General features: G+C 42.5%; 1 protein-coding gene across 1 annotated transcript in view; it reads right to left on the bottom strand.

Annotated features, from left to right (window-relative positions):
* Positions 1-17318, bottom strand: part of etfdh (electron transfer flavoprotein dehydrogenase) — a 71778-nt gene extending 54460 nt beyond the window's left edge. The window contains exon 1 of the mRNA XM_080193474.1: positions 17100-17318. Coding sequence (XP_080049600.1) covers positions 17100-17130 — 31 coding nt within the window. The 5' untranslated portion in view covers positions 17131-17318. The remainder of the gene's footprint in view (positions 1-17099) is intronic.
* Between the last annotated feature and the right edge of the window lie 269 nt (positions 17319-17587).

Raw genomic sequence — 17587 nt, 5'->3', positions numbered from 1 at the left:
AATTTGCCGTTCCACCAATCTTGGTGTCATCAGCAAATTTCGACACCATACACTCGGTTCCCTCCTCCAGATCATCTATATAAATGGTAAAAAGCTGAGGCCCCAGCACCGACCCCTGGGGCACTCCACTAGTCACCAACCGCCAATCCGAATAGCACCCATTGACCCCCACTCTCTGCCTCCTATTTGACAACCAATCCTCTAACCACGCTAACACCCTACCCCCAACTCCATGTCCCCTGACCTTCTGCAATAACCTCTTGTGAGGTACCTTGTCAAACACCTTCTGAAAATCCAGAAAGACCACATCCACCGGCTCTCCTCTATCCACCGCCCTAGACACATCCTCATAGAACTCCAGTAAATTTGTCAGACATGACTTCCCCTTAACGAAACCGTGTTGCGTCTGCTCTATCATGCAATTCCCCTCAAGATGCCTCGTAATTTCCTCCTTGATGACGGATTCTAACATTTTACCAAAAACAGACGTTAAACTAACCGGCCTATAATTCCTGCCTTTTGCCTGGCACCCTTCTTAAACAACGGCGTAACATTAGCCGTTTTCCAATCTTTCGGCACTTCCCCGGAATCCAGTGACGTCTGGAAAATAACCACCAAGGCATCCACTATCACCTCCGCCATTTCTTTCAGAACCCTCGGATGCATTCCATCCGGTCCTGGCGACTTGTCCACAATCAGCCCCTCCAGTCTGTCGAGCACCGCCTCTCTAGTAACAGTAATGTCATTAAGACCCTCCAGTCCTACCACCTTTCCATCTCTAACACCCGGCAAATTATTCACGTCCTCCTCCGTGAAGACCGAAACAAAAAAGTTATTCAAGACCTCAGCCATATCACCATCCCCTACCACTAAGTCCCCCTTCTCATCCTCTAAGGGACCAACGTTCACCCTAGCCAGCCTCTTCCTTTTTATATGTTTATAAAAACTCTTGCTATCCTTTTTTATATTAAGCGCTAGCCCAGCTTCATAGTTTCTCCTACCCTTCTTTATCAACTTCTTTGTCAATCTTTGTTGACATTTAAACCTCTCCCAATCCTCTTCTCGCCCACTACTCTTAGCTACTCTAAACGCCTCCGCTTTTAATTTAACACTTCCTTCACCTCCTTCGTTATCCACGGCTTATTACCTCTCCTCCTACGGTCCTTTTTGACCATCGGAATAAATTTCTGCTGAGCACCAAGAAAGATCTCCTTAAAGATCCTCCACTGCTCCTCAGAGCTACCTTCCAACACGCTCCCCCAGTCCACATTCGCCAATTCTTCTCTCATCCTACCGTACTCCCCTCTGTTCAAACAAAGGACGCGTGTCTGGGAACCCACTTTCTCCTCCTCCATCTGCACCAGAAACTCCATACAATGATCACTCTCCCCAAGAGGATCCTTCACCGCAAGGTCCCAAATTCTACCCGCCTCATTACATAACACCAGATCCAAGATAGCTCGCTCCCTCGTCGGCTCCAACACACACTGTTCAAGGAAACTATCCCGGCAGCATTCCAAGAACTCCTCCTCGAGCCCACCGTGTCCAACATGGGTCGACCAATCAATATGCAGATTGAAATCCCCCATAACTACGGCCGTCCCATTCCTGCACGCCGCACTTATTTGCGCGTTAACAGCCTGCCCCACCTCCAGATCGTTATTCGGGGGCCTATAGACAACACCCACCAGCGTCTTCCTCCCTTTGCTGTTCCTAATCTCTACCCACAACGATTCCACTTTCTGCTCCTTGGCTCCAATATCATCCCTTGCTACCACCCTGATGCTATCCTTAATCAGCAGAGCTACGCCCCCCCCCCCCCCCCCACTTTTTCCTCCCGCCTATCCTTCCTAAACAAATTACAGAACACATCATACGTACCTGTATATCAGAAGTCACCTTACTGACCTAACAAGGTTCTGCAATTATTTTCTTCTCTGAGCCCACCTACAATTCTCATTAAGTAAGACAGTACCCAAGAGTTGAGAACTATACTTAAATACAATGTGACCATGTGACTGCCTCAGATTTGTTTCCCAGAGCAGCGAGCCCAACTCTATCGTGCAACTGTCTCCCTAAAGGGAATATCCCACTACCAAAAGAGAAAATGCTGGAAAATCTCAGCAGGTCTGGCAGCATCTATAAGGAGAAAAAAAAAGCTGACATTTTGAGTCCAGATGACCCTTTGTCAAAGCTGGAATATCCCGCTATTTGGAGGAGTTTCCTCCCAATGTGGTGAACTGGGAAATCTCACACTACATAAAATTCTGAGTCTTGTCTTCTCTCCTCTCTCTCTTCCCTGCCGCCCTTGCACTCTTTCCACCTTCCTCCCCCCATATGGGGGTCAAGGCCCCCACGTAGCAGGGTTGCTGGGCCTTACTGAATTTACATGCTAAAACTTCAAATCAATTTAATTTTTTTGCTTGAACTGCAAATATTTTGAGTCATTGCAGAAACAAGACACATTCCAAGTAAATTGTCAGTATTTTAGGTATTTCAGTAATTTTCCTTCCAAGTACAAACAAAATGCAGGTTAGCCAGTTCAAACATTGAATCATTTCACTAAAGAACAAATAAGTTTGATTTATTTAAAATCTACATGAAGAAAATAAAAACATATAGTCGTTCTTGTATCCGCTGTTGAATTCAAAATCATTCATTCTGAACTGCAACTATGCCAACTTAAAAGTCAGACAGTAACACTAACCTTTGACACACTTTCAATCAGAGTAGTGAGACAACAAATGGTTTTTTTGGACTCCAAAGTTCAAATATGCAGATATTAGAATGTGTACTTTATGAAATATTGCCTTTAGTAATGATTTAAATGACGTTTTGTTTAATTGTAGCTTTCAAAACATCTATTTGTACACCACAGTATGTGTGAGCAGTAGGTATTGCCCTTATGGTTTTCGATAATTTTGTGGTAAGCAGGCTATTTACACTGGCTCTATATCTGATGTCCTCAACCTTTACCCTACATTTGTCCAGGCATTAGGCAGAGAGAAGCACTGAAAATAACTTTCAAAAACCTCCCACTTCCAATCACATCACTAGAAAGAAATAATGTAGTTGAGGGGTCAAAGAGGCTATTTGATTAGAATTAAGGAATAACAAGAGGAGTTTTTACTACTGGGTATATACAATAAGCCAAAGTGGGAAAAAGACAGTGGAGCAAACATGCAGGCAAATAAATAACAAGCGGATAATGGAAAATCTGAATTACCCTAATATAAACCAGAATGGTAACAGTGTAAAGGAGCAAAACAACAGTAATTCTGAATGTGTACACAAGAGAACTTCTACGATCAGTGTGTTGGCAGCCCAAAAGGCAGTGCTGAATCTTGTTCTGGGGAATGAAATGGAGCAAATGAAGCATGTTTCAGTGAGGAAACATTGTGGGGGGGAGACAGCGGAGGGGGAGCCGGGGTTGGGGGGCGGGGGGTGTTGGAAAACAGTGATCGTAATATGGTCAGGTTTTGAACAGTTATGGAAAAGGCCAAGGAACAATAAAGCATAAAAATATGAGAATGAAGGATGGCTGATTTTGCTGAGTTCAAGTATGGGGGTCGGGGGGCTTCCAAACACAAGATAGTGCCAGTTCAAAGTTTTCATGTGCCCTTGGGAGGTAAGGATGGACATTCAAAGTTCAAGTTCTTTGGACTATTAAAGCTATGCAGATTAAAATAAATAGAAAGAAGGACACAGTTGTTTTTCAGATTGGCGGGAGACACGCAATGGTTTTTCCCAGGGATCTTAGAATCTCTGCTCTTTTTGATATGTTAATGTGAAGGATTTATGTATTCAGGGCATCATTTCAAAAGTATTGATGGCATGTTGCAAACAGTGAATGAGGAGGATAATAACCAACTTGAGGATATAGACAGACTAATTAAATAGGCAGACGTACGGCAAATGAAATGTAGTGCTGAGAAGTGTGAAGTGACAAATTCCAATAGTAATGAGGAGGCAAGGCAATATGAAATAAAGGAGCGAGAACTGGGGGTGAATCTTTGAAACTGGTAAAATGACTTGAAAAGGTTGTTGAATAAATGTATGGGATCCCTGGTTTAATTACTAGAGGTGTAGAGCAAAAATAAGGGCCAGGATTCTCCCAAAGAAATTCTAAGTGCCGAATTTGCTTAAAAATTGGAATAACTCCCGCTGTTTTTTTCAGTGGGATTTTCAAAATGAATCTCCCATACTTTGAGCACTGCAGAGTGCCTCAGAGAAATTAACACTGAAAATATGGGGGGTTAGTTTATTCCCACTGGAAGAGCTGGCAGCATAGTGCTGAGTGGGCCACTGCACATGTGCTGATCTGTTGTAGCGGAGTTTGGCGCATGCGCAGTGGCCTCGCACTGCTGGTCTCCCGATCGCTGGCCAGCCAGCTAGTCAGGAATTTGGTACAAAGTGGAAAGAAAGGTTACCCTTTAACTTCAGTATTTGTAATGGAAGTTTGACGTAGCCGAGTATTTAAACATTTCATCCATTGCTTAGTGCACATTTGTTGTGTAGAAAAAGAAAAAAAACTTACAAATAATACAAGTAATTTAATGATAAAACATGGCAGTGCAGGTTGCAGACAGTCAGATTTTTAAAATAATTAATTTGTGGGGATGTGCGTGTTGCTCATAAGGTCAGCATTGGTTGCATGTTCCTAATTACCATTGAGAAGGTGATAATCTGCTATCTCCTTGAATTGCTGCAGTCCGTATGGTGTAGGCATGCGCAGTGATGTTAGGGAGGGAGTTGCAGGATTTGACCCAGTGACAGTGATGGCATGATGAAATATTTCGAAGTCAGGATGGCGAGTCACGGAGGAGAACTTCCAGGTGATAGAGTTCCCATGTACCTGCTGCCCTTATCCTTCTAGATAGCAATTGTGGTGATTGTCCCTTTAAAGGCAACACAGCATAAGAGGGTCACCTGGCTTGACAGGCCAACTGGGATCCAAGGGGTGAAGTCTTACCTTGGGCAGAAAGCATCAGACATGCACGGACTGGGGCAGCTGTTTGGCTGCTCCAGCACAGTTGGGGACTGCCGGGCACTGTAAACACTTTCCCGTCAGTAAATATCTTGTGTGTTCCTGACAAAGCATGTGAGCATATAACATTACATTGGTGATGAGAATAAAGTAGATTATGGGAACACTGCCTGCGGCCTGACACTTGAATATCCTGTTTTCATCAAAGTCTGAAGGAAAAAAAAATACACACCAGTCTTTGGGCAAACAGACCCAGTGAGATATTGTCTGACCCTGAGGACATGGAACCAGCCTGGATTGGTCGGTACTGTCCAAGAGTTTAGAAATATATAGCAGGGAAAAACGGAAGCAAGAGCTGTGATTTTGAGTTGAAGGAAAAGTGGGACTCAAGTTTTAAAAAAAAATGCTGCTGAAGAAAGAAGAAAATAGATTACAGGGAACAGTGTTTTAGGAGTAAATGCCCAGGGGCCTGCAGGAACTGTCATGAAAGCATTGCAAAATGAATAGGTTGAGACTCTAGGTTCCTGAAAACAGCAAAGCCTGCAAAGAGGGTGTGTGTGTGTGTGTGTGTGTGTGTGTGTGTGTGTGTGTGTGTGTGTGTGTGTGTGTGTGTGTGGGGTGGGGGAGATGACATCAACCCCCTCTCAATGAAAACTGGCACATCAGGGGAGGAAAGAGAATGGATTCTCCATGCAATCAAAAGGAAAGAAAAAAAGCTGCAGAGATCACTGGAAGGGCTTTCTGCCAGTAGGAGAGAACTTTAAAGGTTAAAAAAGGAGGCCAGGATTCACACCAAGACTTCAAATACATAGACCCAGCAAATACTAATAGCTGAAATAAAAGTTGACAGTCTTAAAGCAATAATGCATTCAATGAAGAGCAATGGGAGAATTGCAGAATGGAAAGTAGTCAACGCTCTGTCAGAGACAGACCTAACCAATTGATGAAGCAGCTGATGATCTATGATTCTAAGATGGTTACGCAAGGACATTACAAAGGTCAGTACAACAGAGGAACAGGCCCTTCGGCCACCAAACCTGTGCCGATCACATTGTCCTACCTAGACCAAGTGCCCATATCCCTCTATGTCCCGCCTGTTCACATGCTTATCCAGATGTCTTAAATGTCGTGAACATACCCAGCTCAACCACCTCACAGCCATGCATTCCAACCCCCACCAAAAAATCTTACCTCTCATATCTCTATTGATCCTTTCCCTCCTTACCTTGAACTTGTGTCGCCCTGTGATTTTCATTTCTTCCCTGGGAAATAACTTCCAACTGTTCACTTTATCCATGTCCCCCCTCATAATTTTATAAACTTCTTTCAGATCGCCCCACAGCCTCCGTCTTTCCAGGGAAAACAATCCCAATTTATTCAATCTGTTTTCATAGCTAATGTCAGGCAACAATCCGGTAAACCTGTTCCGTACTCCCTTCAAAGCCACCACGTCCTTCTGGTAGTGTGGCCACTATAATTGGACACAGTATTCCAAATGTGGCCTAACCAACATTTTATATAATGGTAACATAATTTGCCAATTTTTATACTCGATGCCTCTGCAGTGAAGGCAAGCATGCCAAATGCTTTTTCAACTGTGCTGCCACTTTTAAGGATCTGTGGACTCGTACTCCCTTTTGTGTGTGTTTATGCTCTTGAAAGTCCTGCCATTTATTTTATAGCTCCCACTTGAATTGGATCTACCAAAATGTACCACCTTGTATTTGTCAGGATTAAATTCTATTTGCCATTTCTCCTCCCAATTTTCCAGCTTATCTATAATCCTGTGTTTTCTCTGACAATCTTCATCACTGGCTGCAACTCCAGCAATCTTAGTTTCATTCACAAACTTGCTAATCAGACCAGTTACATTTTCTTCCAAGTCATTTATATATATTACAAACAACAGAGATTGCAGCACTAACCCCTGCGGAACACCAATAGTTACAGACCTCCATTCAGAAAAACACCCTTCCACCACTACTCTGTCTTTTATGGCCAAGCCATCTGGCTAGTTCACTCTTGATCCTGTGTGATTTAATGTTTTATGCCAAGCTACGATGAGGGACCTTGTCAAATGCTTAATTTTCCTCATATTGACTGGAATCTCTTGGGGCTATGCGGCCGGTTGGTGAGGAATTTAAGTGTGTCCAGGAAGGTTTTTTGAAACAATATGAAGATAGTCTGACTAGAGAGGGGGCGATTCTGGACCTGGTACTAGGGAATAAACCTGGCCAGGTGATTGAAGTTGCAGTGGGGGAACAAGTGGCAAATAGTGATCACAGTTCTGTAAGTTTTTGGATCCTCGTGGAAAAGGACAAGTGTTGTCCTAGGGTTAGGGTGCCAAACTGGGGAAAGACTAACCACAGTCAGGAATTGGACGCTGTTGTTTGGGAGAGGCTGAGGATAAATCCACATCTGGCATGTGGGAGTCTTTTAAAGAGCAGTTGATTGGAGTGCAGGACAGGCACGTACCTGTGAAAAGGAAGGATAGGAAAGAGAAGATTCGGGAACCGTGGATAAACGGGGAAATTGCCAGTCTAGTCCACAGCCCTTTGTCCATCGTTTCTGTCACTTCCTCAAAAAACTAAATCAAATTAGTGAGACAAGACCTCCCTCATACAAAACCACGCTGTCTGTTGCTAATAAGACCATTCAGTTCCACATATGTATAATCCTATCCCTAAGAATCTTCTTCAACAGTTTCACTATCACAGATGTCGAGCTCACTGACCTATAATTACAGGGTTATCCTTGCTACTCTTCTTAACTAAAGGGACAACATTGGCCATACCCTTCTTAAATAAAGGGACAACGTTGGCCACAGGAGGATAGTCAATGAGGAAACAATGATTTCTGTTAGAAGCCCAGCAATTTCCTCACTTCTCTCCCTCAGTAATCTAGGATAGATGCTATCAGGCCGTGGGAATTTGTTCACCTTAATGCTTTTTAATACACCTAATGCTTAGTCCCTTATAATGGGAGCATACTCTAGAGGGTTTATATACCCCTCCAAGGCACCACCAATCAACGTGTCCCTCTCCTTTGTGAATACCGATGCAAAGTACTCATTAAGGATCTCACCTACTTCCTTTGGTTCTATGCATAATTTCCCTCCTTTGCCTTTTTGAATGGACTAACTCTTTTTCTCGCTACCCTCCTGTTTCTAACATATGTGTAAAATGCCATGGGATTGTTCTTAATCCAATCTGCCAAGGACATTTTGTGATCCTTTCTGACCTCCTAACTCCCCGTTTGAATTTTTTCTACTTTCCCTGTATCTTCAAATGCTTCATTTGTTTTTAGTTGCCAAGACCTCAATACTTGCATCCTTTTTCTTTCCGACTAGACTGGCAATTTCCCCGTTTATCTACGGTTCCCGAATCTTCTCTTTCCTATCCTTCCTTTTCACAGGTACGTGCCTGTCCTGCACTCCAATCAACTGCTCTTTAAAAGACTCCCACATGCCAGATGTGGATTTATCCTCAGCCTCTCCCAAATAACAGCGTCCAATTCCTGCCTATGGTTAGTCTTTCTCCAGTTTGGCACTCTAACCCTAGGACAACACTTGTCCTTTTCCATGAGGATCCAAAAACTTACAGAACTGTGAACACTATTTGCCACTTGTTCCCCCACTGCAACTTTAATCACCTGGCCTGGTTTATTTCCTAGTACTAGGTCCGGAATCGCCCCCTCTCTAGTCAGACCATCTACATATTGTTTCAAAAAAAACCTTCCTAGACACACTTAAATTCCTCACCAACCGGCCCCACAGCCCCAGTCAATATGAGGAAAATTAAGCACTAAAACAACCCTATTACTTCTGCATCTATCCAAAATCTGCATACACATCCACACTTTAACTTCCTGTGGGCTGTTAAGACATCTGTAGTACAGCCCCATCCATCATAATGACTGCCCCTTTCCTGTTTCTGAATTCTACCTACAGTGCCTCTTCCAAGGTGATTGCACTCTGTACAGCTGGAATACATTCCCTAACCAGTATTGCAACACCCCCACCTTGCTTGCCTTCCCCTCTGTCTCGCCTAAAACACCTATATCCCGGAACATTTAGCTGCCAGTCCTGTCCCTTTATTAACCAAAACACAGTTGTCCTGCAACTGAGACAATCGACCTCAATGACAACCGCCTTCCTTTGTACTAAGCATGACTCGAACAATGGAAGATGTCTCTCCCTGATTCCCACTGACTCCAATTTTGCTGGAGCTCCTTGATTCCATACTCAGTCAAATGCTGCCTTTTCAAGCAAAAAAACAAAATGCTGCATAATCTCAGCAGGTCTGGCAGCTACTGCAGGGAGAGAAAACAGCTGATGTTTTGAATCCAGATGACCTTTTGTCAAAGCCTTTTTAAGGGCAGTTACTCTCGTCTCACCTCTGGAATTCAGAACTTTTGTCCATATTTGAACTAAGGCAGTAATGAGGTCAGGAACCGAGTGGTTCTGGCAGAACACAAACTGAGCATCATTCAGCAGGTTGTTTTTAAGCAAGTGTTAGTTAACAGAACTCCCTTCTATCACTTTAGTGATGTTTAGTAGACTGATAAGGTTGGGGTATCCATAAGAGTGATACAATGTTAAATTTAAGCAATGCCATGAGGAACTAAATTAGGAGACACATTTTCATATAAAGGCTTTGAAATCCAGAACAGTCTCTCCAAATGCTGGTGTAGAATTTGCAGATTCAGGCTGATGGCTTTCTATTGAGTAAGCATATAGGGTTAGGGAGCTAAACGGGTACTAAGATATTGATCAGTCACCAAGCAAAGCCTTTTGAATTGATGTGACCATCGACTGCATTCATTGTGCACCTCCTGTGAAAAATTCCTGAAAGAACACCTTGGGGAAACCTTACCATGTAAGTAAACTAAATCATGATCTATTCTAATTGAAAGGTGGCACAGGTTTGGTGAGGTTTCCTTATGGAGTAACTGATGTTAACTGACTTATCCTCATAGTAGTGAAACAGTAACATGTTCCAACAACCTTAATTCTTCCTGTGATTGTCAATTTAACAGCAAAAAGAACCATTCTCTCACTATTTACAAGGATGTTGTCTGGATTGAGAGGCATGCCTTATGAAGATAGGTTGAGAAAGCTAGGTCTCTTCTCCCTGGAGAGATGAAGGTTGAGAGGCGACCTGATAGAGGTTTATAAAATGTTGAGAGGAATAGATAGGGTGGATTCTTGGAGGCTATTTCCCAGGGCTGAAATGGTTGCTACGAGAGGACACAGGTTTAAGGTGCTGGGAAACAAGTACAGAGGAGATGTTAGGGGAAAGTTTTTCACTCACAGGGTGGTGAGTGAGTGGAATCGGCTGCCGTCGGTGGTGGTAGAGGCAAACTCACTGGGGTCTTTTAAAAGACTTCTGGATGAGTATATGGGATTTAATGGGGTTGGGAGTTACAGATAATTCTATGGCTTGGTAGGTATAGATGAGATCGGCGCAACTTGTGGGCCGAAGGGCCTGTTTGTGCTGTAGTGTTCTATGTTCTCACTATTTATCTTCTTAAATCTGTGTCAATTTCAAAGTTTGTGTGGGTAAATTACCTGGTTTTCAAGATAGTGACATGTGAGTATGAAGTGTATTGAAAGTTTGACAAGGTACCTCACAAGAGGTTATTACAGAAGGTCAGGGGGCATGGAGTTGGGGGTAGGGTGTTAGCGTGGATAGAGGATTGGTTGTCAAATAGGAGGCAGAGAGCGGGGGTCAATGGGTGCTATTCGGATTGGCGGATGGTGACTAGTGGAGTGCCCCAGGGGTCGGTGCTGGGGCCTCAGCTATTTACCATTTATATAGATGATCTGGAGGAGGGAACCGAGTGTAGGGTGTCGAAATTTGCTGATGACACCAAAATTGGTGGAAAGGCAAATTGTGCAGAGGGTGGGGAGAGTCTACAGAAGGATCTAGAAAGGCTGGGCGAATGGGCCAGGAAATGGCAAATGGAATTTAATGTTGGCAAGTGCGACGTGGTCCACTTTGGTAGGAAGGATTATTACTTACGTGGAGAAAAACTGCAGCAGGCGACGGTGCAGAGGGACCTCGGGGTCCTTGTGCATGAATCGCAAAAACCCAGCTTGCAGGTGCAGCAGGTGGTCAGGAAGGCTAATGGGATGCTGGTCTTCATCGCGAGGGGGATTGAATATAAAAGTAGGGAGGTCTTGCTGCGGCTGTATAGGGCGTTGGTGAGGCCGCAGCTGGAGTACTGTGTGCAGTTTTGGGCGCCGTACTTACGCAAGGATATTTTGGCCTTGGAGGGAGTGCAGAGGAGGTTTACTAGGCTGTTGCCGGAGTTGAGGGGGTTGAGCTATGAGGAGAGGCTGAATAGATTAGGCTTGTACTCATTTGAGTTTAGAAGAATGAGGGGAGATCTCATTGAGACGTATAAGATGATGAATGGGATGGATAGGATAGAGGTGGAGAGACTCTTCCCGCTCAGAAAGGATAGTAGGACTAGGGGGCATAGCCTCAAGACAAAGGGGGGCGGTTTAGAAGAGTTGAGGAGGAACTTCTTCACTCAAAGGGTGGTGAATCTCTGGAATTCTCTGCCTGTTGAAGTGGTGGAGGCTGCCTCGCTAAATATTTTTAAGACGCGGGTTGATGGGTTTTTGATGAGAGAGGGGATTAAGGATTATGGGGAGAGGGCAGGAATGTGGAACTGAGCCACGACAGATCAGCCACGATCTTATTGAATGGCAGGGCAGGCTCGAAGGGCTAGTTGGCCTACTCCTGCTCCTATTTCTTATGTTCTTATGTCAGGCCATGATAGGCAGATAGTATGAACAATAGAGAAAATAATTCTTACCACATGCAATTTACTGCACGTGAACGTGATACACAGAATATTTGCTTTCTGTACCAGCAAATTCTGCTGCTAAACTTTTGCAAAATGTTTCCAAATTTCTATCTACAATCTGAGTAAATGTCATCTTAAACTGAAAAAAAAACAGACCAATATTAAATAAAGCTCAAGTGGCCTTCAATACTACGACTGTAATGCTTATCCTGTCCTGCAGCAACTTCATGGCATGTACTCGCACTAATACATTTCAAACATTCCTCCTGATCCTGCACATTAAGCATAAATCTTTCGTACAATGATATTGTATTTTTGTAAACTGCAGGTGCTTGTCCTTGTCTGAAACAGTGGGGAAACCGCAGCAGGATGAGTGATGAGAGTAAATGTTTTCAACCAGGCACACAAAAGATGAAAGCACTACAGACACACACTCACTGCACTATTCAAATCAGAAAACGTTCTCCTAGAATGATAACAGTGCAGAAGAGGCCCATTGAGTCCGCACCAACAGATGTAAAATACCTGACCTCCCACCTAATTCCATTTACCAACACTTGGTCCATAGCCTTTAATGTTATGCCATGTCAAGTGCTCATTCAGGTACTTTTTAAAAAGACATGAGGCAACTCGCCTCTACCACCTTCCCAGGCAGCGCATTCCAGACTGTCACCACCCTCTGGATAAAAAAGTTTCTCCTCACATCTTCCTAATTGAATTTTATTTATTTCATGCTGCCTTTGATTGAAAATTGAAGCAAAAAAATTAAAGACATAAATAGGACAGATAGGAAGAAACTTTTCCTCTTGGTAGAGCAGTCAATAATCAGGGGGCATAGATTTAAGGAAAAATCTTTCGGCAGGAATCTGGAACTCACTGCCTGAAAGAGTGGTAGAGGCGGGAACGTTCAAAATATTTAAGAAGCATTTAGATGAGCACTCAAAACACCATTGGATACAAGGTTACAGACCAAGTGCTGGAAAATGGGTCTAGAGTAGACAGATGCCTGATGGCCAGTGCAGATACAATGGGCCTCTTTCTGTGCTGTAAAAATCTATAGACAGAATTTTCCCATCCTAGGAATCTTAGCGGACGGAGGCAGACCATGCAACAGTCTGTTGATCTCGGGTGAAGTGCAGTTGGAAGATCCTACTTTGTCTCTTATGGCAATAAAGTGTGGCAAAACAGGACTAGATGGTTTTGATATCAGTGGTTTAAAGGAACTCCCTAATTCTAAATTTACCTATCTCTCAACATGAGAACTTTGTCTTTAATTTGGAAAATTATACATGTCTGCTACAACTGAAAATGCCTTAAATGTTTTCAGCTTATTTGGGAATAAGTATCCAAAAGAGAAAATGCTGGAAAATCTCAGCAGGGCTGGCAGTATTTGTGAGGAGAGAAAAAAAGCTGATGCTTTGTCAAAGCTTTGACAAAGGGTCATTTAGACTTGAAACGTCAGCTCTTTTGGTTTCAGATTCCAGCATCCGCAGTAATTTGCTTTTATGAGAGTCAGTATGGTTTGTAAAGGGCAGGTCATGAGCAGCAAAACATTATTTTTTTTAAGATCTTGACTGAAGTAGATAGAGGAATTGTCCCTCATAAGAGACTGTTAGCTAAAATCGAAGCTCATGGAACAGAAGGAAAATTATTGACATGGCTTAGAACTTGAAGCATAGGAGATAGGAAAAGCAAGTACTCCAATTGGCAAGTTCTTATTAGCAGTGTTCCACAAGGATATGTGTTGTGCCTCCACTGTATTAATGATTTAGATGGTTGGATAGAAGGCAGCTCATTCATATTTGCTGCTGACACAAAGATGGTACGGTACTGCAAATGGTGTCATCAAATGGAAACACTAAATTACGAAGAAATATTGATGCATTAAGGTGAATGGGTAAACTGTGACAAATTAATTTTGACGTAGGCAAACATGGGATCATCCACCTTGGACCTAAAAAGCATAGAACATTGTATCTCTAAATGGTGAAAAGCCACTGAAGAACTATGTACTTAGACGATTAAAACATTAAGGCACAAAAATTATCCAAACGTAAATGGAATGCTGTTCTTCATAATCTAGAGGACTGAATACAAAGGGATAGAAATCATGCTGCTGTTATAGGAAATCCATAATTGGACCAGATCTGGAGCGCTGTGAGCAGTTTTATGCACCATATTTTAGGAAGGATAAATTTGCCTTAAAAAGAGTGCAGTATAAATTTATTAGAATACCAGGACTCCAAAGGTTAAGCTATGATGAGATTAAATAATTTAATAAGGTATGGATACTATTGAGGTAAAAAACAGGAATAAAAGTACTCAAATTAAAAGCGCTGGGTAGTATTACAGAAGCACTACATTGGGCACCATGGTTCACTGCCTTTGTGGATTCTGCACATTTTCCCTATGTCTGCATGGGTTTCCCCTGGGTGCTCTGGTTTCCTCCCACAGTCCAAAAGATGCGGTGGTTAGGTGCACTGGCTATGCTATTTTCTCCCTCCGTGTATTGTAACAGGTGCTGGAATGTGGCAACTAGGGATTTTCACAGTAAGTTCATTGCAGAGTTAATGTAAGCCTATCTGTGATTCTAATGTATTTATTTTATTATTAGTAAAGAGCAGACCAAGAAGGCTATGAAGAATACAGGATAGGTTTAAAATGCACACATGTAAATGCAAATCATGATGAATAAGATTGGTGAACTACAAGCACAAATAGCCATGTGGGAATTTGATCTAATAGTATTAATATTCAGGGGTACAAAGTGTTCAGAAAAGATAGAAAAGGACAAAAAGGGAGGTGGGAGACTGTATCAATCAGAGAAGGTATGTTGGAAAGTGAGAAGCAAGAGAAGTATGGTCACAGTAATGAGGGTATTCTATAAGTCACCAAATTATAAGAGGGACAGATGATGGAGCAAACCTGCAGGAAAACGTTAAAACTATCATGTGGTGACATCTGAGGATTTTAACTACCCAAACATTCACTGGGATAATGTTAAGAGTAAAGGGTAAGGAAGGAAGAGGAACTTCTGAAAAATATTCCAGAGAACTTCCATGAACTTTGTTTTCAGCCCTCCAATGAGGAAAAGAGCATTGTTGGATTGGTGCTGGGCAATAACTTAGGCCAAGCGGAGCAACTGTCCATGGGGAACATTTCGACTAAAGTAACAATTCTATCATAAGATTTAGACCAGTGATGGAGAAGAACAAGGGATAATCAAAAGTGGAATGTCTAAACTGGAAGATGATCAACTTAGTAGGATGTGAGGGGATTTAGCCAGGATAAAATGGAACCAAAAACTGACAGGAAAATTATAATGGGGCAATGGATGACCTTTAAGGGGATGTTTTGGGTACAGCAGATAGAGGCTAGGTGTATTCGAACAAATGAGGAAAAAGACAGAAGGATCAAAGCCAAGGTTTCTTGGATGACCAGGCAGATAGAAAATAAGTCAAATCAAAGTACACATCAGGTGAATTCTCATGCAAGAGCAAAGCTAAATAATAGTAAGTTAAGAGGGGAATTGAAGAGGAATAAGACTCCAGGGAGAATACAATAGAATGCCAGATAACAAAAACAGGAACTCAAAAGTATTCTACCAGAATGTAAATTGCAAGTACGCACTAAGAGGTGGGATGGGACCCATTTGGTATAAACAGTGACATATGTTTAGAGGCAGAGGGAAAGGCTAGAATACTTAGTATCTATGCTTAATAAGGCAGCAAATACTGACAAAATATTGATAGAAGTGAGATGTTAGAGGTAATGGATGGGATGAAAATCAATAGCAGGGCACACTGAAAAGACTGGCCATGCTTAAGAGTAGGCAAGTCAACTGGCCCAGATGGCTCGCATCTCAGGTTCTTGAAGAAAGAGGCAGCAGAAGAGATTATTATAATCTTCCCTAGATACAGGGGAGATGCTAGAACTTGGGACAGTAGCATTTGTGACATCTATCCAAGAAAAGATGGTAGGCCAGACAATTTATCACAAATGGTGGGTAATACTTTAGTATCAAAGATCAGGAGAAAAAAAATCAACATACAATTGAAGAGGTTTAAGTAATTTAAACAAAACATGTGCCGATTTGTAACAGGAAGTTCAGGCTTGATTAATCTGTGGTTGCTGATGAAGCACCAAACAAAGTTGAAGAGAATTCAATGGATGTTGTGTATTTGAATTTTAAGAAAATGTGTGACAAAGTATTGTAGCGTATAAAAGGCTTCAGACTAAGAATGGTGGGCAATGATAGGTCCTATAATCAATGCCAGAACCACTGCTTTTTTGATATATATACTAATGACTAGCATATGGGAATACTGAGCATAATTTCAAAATATGTCAACATCAACAAATCTGAAAAACAATGGAAAGTGAAGGCAATAGCACTCAAATGTAACAGGACAAAAATACGCAAACAGAATAGGCAGATGAAAGTTAACACAGAGACAAGGCACTTTGACGGAAGGGGTAAGGAAGGCACTAACGATTCAAAGGCATTTTTCCAAAGAGTGTATAGGACTAGAGAAACCTGAAGCTTCAAGTTCATTGATTTATGAAGTTGGTTAGACATATTGAGTGAGCAATTAATAAAACTTATGGGATCTTGGGCTTCATAAACAGAAATACCAAGTACAAAAGCAGCAAAATTATGCTGCATGTGTATAAAGCTTTGGCTAAGCCATAACTATTGTACTGCATCCAGCTCTGGTCACCACTTTTGGAAGGGCGTGAAGGTCTTTTAAAGGGTGCAGAGGAGATTTACTAAAATGGTTCCAAGGATCAGGGATCTAGCTACAGGTTAGGTTGGATTAGTTGGGGCTGTTATGAAGATTGGGGGAAATCAATCTCGACAGAGATGCACCCAATACAACAGATGTAGACGAACCTCCTCTGCCCATTACCTGTTAGTACAAGTACTAATAAGGCATAGATTTAAAGTTTTGGGCAAGAGATGCAAAGAACAACTTTTTCGCATAGCAATCGCAAAAAAAAGTTATATTTAAGAGGCTGATGGATACAGAGACCAATGATTTTAAAAGGAAATTGAATGGACACGAATTTTTGAGGCTACCCACAGCGGTGCAATGGGACTGATTGGATTGTTCAGAAAGACATTATTGACTGGATCAACTGTGTGGTCTTCAGTACCGGAATGACTCTTGACTAAGCTTATTTATATTACTTAAAAACTACATGCGTGGCAGGCTACGATTTAAATATCAGGCAGTCTTAGCACTTCTGCTGTCAGAGGCTGATCTACATTGTGCCAGGGGAGGGACCTTTTTACCTTGTGTAAACCGGTAGCCCGCCGACCACATTCCGGAGCCTGTCAGCCACAATATGATTGCACAGCTCTCTCGCTGACCACAGCAGATAGCGCCCTCGAGCCCCGGTCACTGCCGCCGATTCGATTCCCCCCCTCGTGCTAAACCTTCCACCTTCGTCCCCCGGCTCCGTGAACGAAGGGTCACAACACCAGTCCTGTGCGCATGCGTCTTAAGATGCAAAGCCCTCTGCAAATTGTAGTCCCGTTGAGCACCGACGGCACTGCGCATGCTCACATGTCCAGACGTCTCAGCACTGTCACTGATAGGTGACAATCCGCCTTGTGAAGAGCTCAACATCCCTGTGGCTGCAACTCCGTAGACAGAGTGAAGAAAACGCTTGTACTTTTTAAGACATATTTCGTTAATTTGAAAGAGAATTTATATTAACACTTCATTTTCAACATTAAATTGACCAAATTTGAGTTTCGCACCTGTTCCTATCTTAGCA

The sequence above is a fragment of the Carcharhinus amblyrhynchos genome, chromosome 1 (assembly GCF_965287045.1).
Source record: "Carcharhinus amblyrhynchos chromosome 1, sCarAmb.v2.hapA, whole genome shotgun sequence".
Lineage (NCBI taxonomy): Eukaryota > Metazoa > Chordata > Chondrichthyes > Carcharhiniformes > Carcharhinidae > Carcharhinus > Carcharhinus amblyrhynchos.
Note: the sequence above shows the minus strand (reverse complement) of the source record. Positions and strands in the feature narration are given on the sequence as shown.